At 34.3% G+C, this 8,431-nt stretch overlaps 1 protein-coding gene across 1 annotated transcript; it reads left to right on the forward strand.

Moving 5' to 3' along the window:
* The first annotated feature begins 4,749 nt into the window (after positions 1-4,749).
* Positions 4,750-8,172, forward strand: LOC111902736 (floral homeotic protein APETALA 2). The gene is made up of 10 exons (XM_023898543.3): positions 4,750-5,525; positions 5,719-5,744; positions 5,847-5,877; positions 5,986-6,073; positions 6,355-6,500; positions 6,756-6,800; positions 6,913-7,004; positions 7,148-7,314; positions 7,409-7,624; positions 7,734-8,172. Exons 1-10 carry the CDS (start codon positions 4,918-4,920, stop codon positions 7,860-7,862), a joined length of 1,548 nt encoding a protein of 515 aa, XP_023754311.1. The 5' UTR covers positions 4,750-4,917; the 3' UTR covers positions 7,863-8,172.
* Positions 8,173-8,431: the final 259 nt, after the last annotated feature.

Genomic DNA, 8,431 nt, shown 5'->3' on the forward strand with positions numbered 1-8,431 from the left:
TTCACCTTCTACACTTTCCACTACAGATCCATTCATGGTTGGTTGTGTTGGTGATGGGGTAGATTCTGGGATAGGTGTTGTTGATGGGGTATATTATGGGGTAGGTGTTAGGATAGATGTATATGTTGAGGATGTGGTAGTTCCTTTACTTAAGGATGGTGTGGTAGTTATTGTAGTTATGGAGGATGGTAGTGTAGATGCTGATTTTGAGGTTGTGGTAGTAGATATAGGTGTTAATGATGTGGTAGTGGGTGCCGGTGTTGAGGATGGTTTAGATGATGTAGGTGCTGAAGTTTTGGTTATTGATGTAAGTGTTGAGGATTGTATTGTTCCAGATTCTAAAGTTTTAGAAGTATTTTCTAAGGATGGTGTGGATGTTGTAAGTGATGTCGAGGAAGTGGTAGTCATGGTTTATGTTAATGATTTAGGTATAGGGGTTTTGTTGGTAGATGTTATAAGTAGGGGTGGTCAAAAATATCCGCATCCGAACATCCGATCCGAAAAATCCGAAAATCTGATCCGAAAATACCCGAAAAATCGGATATCCGAAAATTTGGATACCCGAAATTCGGATATCCGGTTTTTCGGATTCGGATACGGATATTAAAATGTGAAAATTTCGGATATTTCGGATATCCGAAATCCAAAATATATAATATAAAAAATTATTAAAAATAGTTTTAATGCATTGGGTTTTTTCATTTGAAATTTAAAAGATAAATTATTAACATTTTTACTTGGTACGCAAAGTGAGGATGGTATAAATGTTACCTTTTTTATGTTGATTTTAGTAATTTGAGTTTGATTTCTCAAGATCTTCAGGTATCATGAGATAACTTGCATTTAACCGGACCAAATGAAGTCTTATTATACCTAACAAATGCACGGAAACATTCTTGTTCTTGGAGGGTTTATTTTCTTTATTTAAAAGTAATGAAATTCGAATATCCGGTTTAATATCCGAATCCGTATCCGAAAATTCGGATATCCGAAATTCCGGATACGGATTCAGATATCGATAATCAACTATCCGAATTTTCGGATATCCGGTTTTGAACACCCCTAGTTATAGGTGCTTTGGATATGGTTGTTGGTATTGGAAAGTCGATTTCTTCATCTTGTAATTGTCTCCTTATGAATTTTGCAACTGAAATCCATCTTGTTGTGTTTCATAACCTGTGGTGCAATGAATTTAGTTAGCTTTACACCGGATGCTCCTTTTGCTTTCGAGTTCGACATCTTTCTTGCTTAAAAATTAACAGAAAACTGTAGTCAATACCAACATATTAAAGATGATAAACTACTGATGAGAAGAGAGAAACAAACAATAAAAATAAATTAAATATGAAGGCATTACTACGCATGGAAACTATTGAATACAATCAAAACCAATTACTTGTAATTTAGGATGATAATATACATGAAAATGATCAGAGAACAAGAAGCGATTATCACGATAACAATAAATTAAATAAAAATAAATTTTAGATGAGTGACAACCTATATCACCAAAGTCAGTGCACAAACGTATAATGAACAAAGATTTCGATCAATTAGCCACCGGAGATGATGATTACAGAAAATGTAAACCCTATTTTTAATAAGTAAAATTACCCTAATATGCAGCATAATCGTGTCTGGTTGGAGGGAAAGGAATTGCGAAATATTTTGAAGCTCTGCTAATGAAAACTTTGAACTGTGCTAATTACCACTAAATATTTAGTAATTCAAATTTATTAAAGTAGTTCCAGATTGATAGATAGGGTATATACATCTAGCTAACGTCAAGAAAGAACATAGACTAACGAGGTGCTCATAGTATAATTTTAATTTAAAGTTATAAACGAGGATTAAACATTAATAAACTATACATCTTTATGCTTTTATGTTTAAACTAAAATTTATATATAAAAGACATGCGGGTCATGTCAATATATATGGTAGATGCTTATGGTGTCATAGTATCACCTATAGATGACATATGGGTCATTGGTCAACATGGTAGTTGCTTATGATGTGATTGTATCACCCATGGATGACATACAGGTCATTGGTCAACATGGTAGTTGCTTATGGTGTGATGGTATCACCCATGGATGACATATGGGTCATTGGTCAACATGGTATTTGCTTATGGTGTCTATGGATGACATACAAGTCATTGGTCAACATGGTACTGTTTATGGTGTCCATGGATGACATACAGGTCATTGGTTAACATGGTAGTTCCTTATGGTGTGATGATATCACCCATGGATGACATATGGGTCATTGGTCAACAAATCTTGTTCCTCTTGGACAACATACCCTATATCTCAGCATTTACATAATCAAATCCTAAGGTAAAACATCCTATTGAATGGTAATTGGAAAAAAACCTAGAAAACACATAATTAAATCCAAAACTTAGGAAAAGAACATATTCAAACCCATAAAACCAAAATCGATAATTATATAACCATTCAAGGATTTAAATACAAATATGAAGTTCATGGATTCAAAAAATAAACACAAGAAAAAAAAATCGAAGAGTAGATACAAAAACACCAATGAAAACAAACAGAAAATTGTCAAAATCACAATTTTGGCCAAAGGTGAAATTCTAATGATTTCAATTTCAATTTCTTCATGTTCTTGTTCTCAAAGAAATTCAAATGTTATGTTCTTGTTTTTGAAGAATCACCCATTCCACCATCCTTTTACCGCCAACCACCACCCATCTTCCAGCTTCTCCAAGATTGAAACCAAATCCAAATTAGATTCATGACTACCACAACCCACAACCGAGAAAATCAAACATAATTGCAAATAAAATTAAACTCATAAAAATTGATTACTTAATAAACAAAAGGAAATACTTCAAACTTCTTGTAGGTCAGACAGAAGAAAACTTCGATTAAATCGAAGCTTAAACCCATGAAATTTGCGCTGAAATAAACTCGATGACTTGAATAACCCCATAAACTATCATCAAAAACCCAGAAACTGTCTTTAAAAGACCCATATTAAAAGGCCCCATAAATGAAATGGAAGCTTAGGCCCATAAAATTGAAGCTAAAGATAAACTTGATGACCAAAAAAAAAAACTCACATGACTTTTCAAAATACCTAGAAATCGTCTTCGACCCAAATTTTGTCTTCATAAAACCTAGAAATCGCGTTGTCTTTGTCTTAAAAAACTCATACTTCATCATCCCGAAAATCCAGATTCATCTTCAATTCGGTGTACCTCAAACAATGAAACAAAAAAATTAAGGAACATACGACCGAACACATCTTCTTGTTTCTTTTCTTTGATGATGATGTGGTTTGCCGGAGGGTTATTGGAGGGCTGTCAGAGGATTGCCAACGTGAGAAGAGGCGGAGGAGAACGAGGGATCGCGTTTGACAGAAGAACAAGGGGAGAACCGAGAACATGGGAGATGATAGTAAATAGAGTTAGGGTTTATTTATTTAATTATTTATTGTCTTTTTTAGGTAAAAGACTGAAATATCCCTGACACGAGGGTAACTTAACAGAAAAACAAATGGTTAACCATGGTAGGGATGAAACACGCAACTTTAAACATATTAGGGATGGTTCGAATTAATTTTTGAAATAGGGACTGAACGTGTATTTTGTATGGGGGACGATTGGTGTAATATATATATATATATATATATATATATATATATATATATATATATATATATATATATATATATATATATATATATATATATATATATATATATATATGAAGAATATTGAGTGTAAAATGTCAAAACAAGATTATGGGGATGGTAGATATGGTACCCCCGGAAAGGGTAAGTGGTAAGGCGAGGAGTAATGATGTTGAAATATTGATTGAATGAATGAAATGAGTGTGGACAAATAAGGGTAAAATTAACCATTTCTATATAAGGAAATTAATTAATTCCTATGTTTGTCCTCGCCCAGCTCTTATATATATATATATATATATATATATATATATATATATATATATATATATATATATATATATATATATATATATATATATATATATATATATATATATATATATATATATATATATATATATATATATATATATATTAAAAAAATAAATAAATTGAGGATAAAATTATACTGTAGATAATAATGTATATTTAATCGATCTTGATTTCATATTTCACTTATCAGTTTCATAGCAATGTCATTGGTATTTTTAGTTTATTACAGCAATATTAATTATCTAAATCATGTTTTAGTTAAAGAAATTATATTAATATTTGTTTTCATTTTTTGTTTTCCAATTAAGTACATAAAATTCGGAATCATTATCATATTTCAAGCATGATATATGTCATATAGTAAAAACATTATCCCCCTTGTTATTATATATTATATATTTAATAATTAATACTATTATTGTTGTTCCAATATAGCACCCCCACTTTACCTTCTGTTTTCGATTTGATTAACGTCCGAGAGCTGTGCAAGAAAGAGAGGGTTTTCTCTCTCTCACACACACCCTCTCTCTCTGTACATAAACACAGTAGGTAGATTTCTAATAGGCTAGAGAGAGAGAGAGATAGATGCTCGTTGGGCTAAGAGCTAGAGGAAGTACTCTCGTCAATACTGTGCATATAAATTTTCTACAGATAAAAGATCCACCTAACACAGCCTAAAAAAATCCCTCAAACCCCCCCCCCCCCCCCCCCCCCCCCCCCCCCCTCCCCACCCTACCCAACCCACAGACAGACATCTACCTACCCTTCAAGATTATACGCATACCTGTATATATATATCTTAACTGGAAACTAACCAATCTTACAATTCGCATTTCATCATCAAATGGCTAGATAGAAATTATAAGACTCGAAGAAGGACGTTGTTTCAGCGTTGCAAGTGTTTTGGTTATTGGGTATTGACTTTGAAAAAGAGAAGTAATGTGGGATCTAAACGGGTCTCCCGATCGGAGAAGGAGAGACGAAGACGAAGGTGAGGGGTGTTCTTCAGCGCCGGTGGTAGGGGAGGAGGAATATAATAATATCAAGGGTAAAAGGGTTGGAGGATCCGTGTCTAATTCCAGCTCATCGATCATAGTTGTCGATCAGGACGACGGGTCCGACGTCGATGAGGATTCCGACGCCGGTGGTTTACAGAAACTCACAACCACCGGCGATAGCAGGTTATTCGGGTTCTCTATGGCCGACAACTCATCCTGGGACTACAATCCGCCGGTCACTCATCAGTTCTTCCCTTTGGACGACTCTGAAGTTGGGTCTACCACCTTCGTCGGAGCAGGTAGAGAGACGACGTCGTTGCCCACTACTTACCCTACGTCTAACTGGTTTGGGGTTAAATTCTCCCACCCGTCATCGGAGCCTTCATGTTTCAGTGGTGGTGTTGCCGGTGGGAACAATGGATTTTCCGGGAAGGTCACCGATGTTCCTCAGCCACTCAAGAAAAGCCGCCGTGGACCCCGGTCTAGAAGTTCTCAATACCGTGGTGTCACCTTTTACCGGCGAACCGGCCGATGGGAATCACACATATGGTTAACTTACTTTGTCATCATCAACTTACCCATAATTTACTTAATTTCTTCTGTTCCCGATGCATCTTTTCTATTATTTATAAACCCCATTTTCAATACAATTTTCTTCGTTTACAAATGAAACAAAATCTATAATCTTTTATCTGAACAATTTTTTTGAACTAATTAAACTTTTTTTTTTTTCATGATTCAGGGATTGTGGGAAACAGGTGTATCTTGGTATGCTATAATTTCTTTATCTATTTCAATTAAATCATCTTATAACTTTCCAAGATTTTACATATATTTTGTATTGATTATTATTATTTTACTGGAACATAGGTGGATTTGATACAGCACATGCAGCTGCACGGTTAGCACAAAACAAACTTAAATTTCGTTTTATTAATCAATAATTGATCAAATATGAACAAAAAATATATATATAATAATGCCATGGAGGATAACCCTACGGCTGCAGTGCTTATGATAGGGCAGCCATCAAGTTTCGGGGTGTGGAGGCTGACATAAACTTCATTCTTCAAGATTATGAAGACGACCTAAAACAGGTGTGTGTGTTTTCAGTGTGTGTTTGCGAGAGAGAGAGAGAGAGAGAGAGAGAGAGAGAGAGTCCCTTTGTAAATTAGATTTCACCTTATCTTGAATAGTGTTCTTGCAGCGTTATCTTGAAACACCTTTTCATTTGTTGTTCTTTCTCAAGACAAACAAAAACAAAACACAAATAGTCTCCTAAACCTACGTACACAACTACACATGCTGTTTTTTGTTTTTATTTAATTTATGTTTTTGGTTTCGATCTATGATACGTTTTTTGTTTTTGTAACAACAGACGAGCAATTTAACAAAGGAAGAGTTTGTGCATGTACTTCGAAGACAAAGTACTGGTTTCCCTCGAGGCAGTTCAAAATACCGAGGTGTTACATTGCACAAATGTGGCCGATGGGAAGCTCGAATGGGCCAATTCTTGGGCAAAAAGTAGGTATTCTGTCTTCTTCATAAACACTCGTAATGATTAATTATCATTTATCATAGTTCCGTGAAAAGAAAAAAGAGAAATGTTCTTGTTTTCTTTTTTTGGAAAGGGGAAGCTACTTATAGGGGTAGAACTATCTATAACACAATCAAGTAACAACGCGCTTTGGATCTATTTTTCTTTTTGCCATTTTTGGGTTCGTTCAATTAATAATGTCATACGACAAATTTGGTTTTTTTTTTTATTCTTTAAAACAGGTATGTGTATCTGGGTCTTTTTGACACTGAAGTTGAAGCTGCCAGGTAAATGTGTGTCTTCTTCAGGGACTTAAACTGTCAAATTTTAATATTTCAAGGGACTTCAGTTAAAATCTAATCATCTGCTCGACTGCTAATATTCGTCGTTGCTATCTAGGGCTTATGATAAAGCTGCAATTAAATGCAACGGGAAGGATGCTGTTACAAATTTTGATTCCAGTACATATGAAAACGAGCTCAACTCCACGGGTAATATATTTATTTTCATATGATATATTATAAATACAAGGTTTTCTTTAAGATTATCAAAGGAAAATAAACGTTTTATGTAAAACGCTTCAAATAACTATATGTGATCTATCTCTTTATATATTATTATCTTTTTTTTTTAGAATGCACGAACAATAACGATAAGATCATCAACGAGACTTCATCAGATCATAATCTTGATTTGAGCTTAGGAGGTGGTTCAACCTCAAATAAGCCAAGGAACATAGAATTTAGAGATTATCACCAAATTCCATCTAACTCCATACAATTTGGATTTAGTAGACCTCCGGTATGTTGTAATTTATACAGACATTAGAATTTTTTTTTCAGCTAAGTCATGTTTACTTTTTCCTTACCATCTTTTTTTATTATATATTTAAAAGGCATCCGGGTCGGGTTGGTTTGATGGAGGGAGAAGAGAAGGGTACAATGAAACTGAAACATTCCAGCTACTTAGTCAGACGCACCTTCAATCTCCACCCGGATCATTTATGGGTTACAGTGAAGGGCGTGGATACGGGCATTTTATTCGACCCGCTAACCCGACTATGCTTCATACGTTCAACCCTACTTCTTTCAACTCACTGACTAATCATCAAGTGCGTCTCTCTCTCTCTCTCTCTCTCTCTCTCTCTCTCTCTCACACACACACACACACATACACAGTTGTCGGTAATGATAACGCCGGAAATATATTTATCGTTGCAGATGCAGTTTACGAGCAGCACCGCACACGGCGGAGGAAGTAATCCATCTCCACATCAAATGTATGCAAATAGTGCTGCAGCATCATCAGGATTCCCCCAGCAAAGATTTCACTTCCGACAACCACCTTAAAATCCTCGGACGATGGAATTGGGCTCCAGGAAGAAAACCTAGTCAGGACAAAAGAACACAACTTTTTCTGTGTTAACAAATGGATCTCCACATGATGTTTTTTTAACCTATGTTCTTTGACCATGAAATGAAGGTCGATTTTGTGTTAATTTTTTTTTAGTATAATCGAAGACGTTGACTATTCATAGTTGACATGCTTAGCTAGGGTTATCGAGTTATATATGCAAGACAAAGGCAACAACAAAATTCTATTTCTTTTTATTGTTTTTGTTTGAAAATGGTTGGTGTAAAAAGTAGCTTATTTTTTATATTTTACGTTGGAATTTCATTGTTTTGGCATTGTATTTATAAGAAGTACTACTAATTAATAAACGTAAAACTATTCAAACAATGGTGTATAAGAAACATTTCAAAATTTTGAGTTAAAATTATTAATATAAATTGGATGGATTATTACGCACGAAAGCTAAACTATTTATTATTATTTTTTAGTTTTTAATTTTTTATTTTTTGTAAATACCGACGCTTCTAAAGAAAAGACACGAATATATTCGTCAACAAAATAGAAC

The sequence above is a fragment of the Lactuca sativa genome, chromosome 2, assembly GCF_002870075.4.
Source record: "Lactuca sativa cultivar Salinas chromosome 2, Lsat_Salinas_v11, whole genome shotgun sequence".
Lineage (NCBI taxonomy): Eukaryota > Viridiplantae > Streptophyta > Magnoliopsida > Asterales > Asteraceae > Lactuca > Lactuca sativa.

Excerpts from the sequence above, each read along its gene's own strand:
- LOC111902736 (XM_023898543.3), top strand. The coding sequence starts at position 4,918 with ATGTGGGATCTAAACGGGTCTCCCGATCGGAGAAGGAGAGACGAAGAC. Across the intron at positions 5,526-5,718 it reads CGATGGGAATCACACATATG|GGATTGTGGGAAACAGGTGT; the intron begins GTTAACTTACTT and ends TTCATGATTCAG. Across the intron at positions 6,074-6,354 it reads ATGAAGACGACCTAAAACAG|ACGAGCAATTTAACAAAGGA; the intron begins GTGTGTGTGTTT and ends TTGTAACAACAG.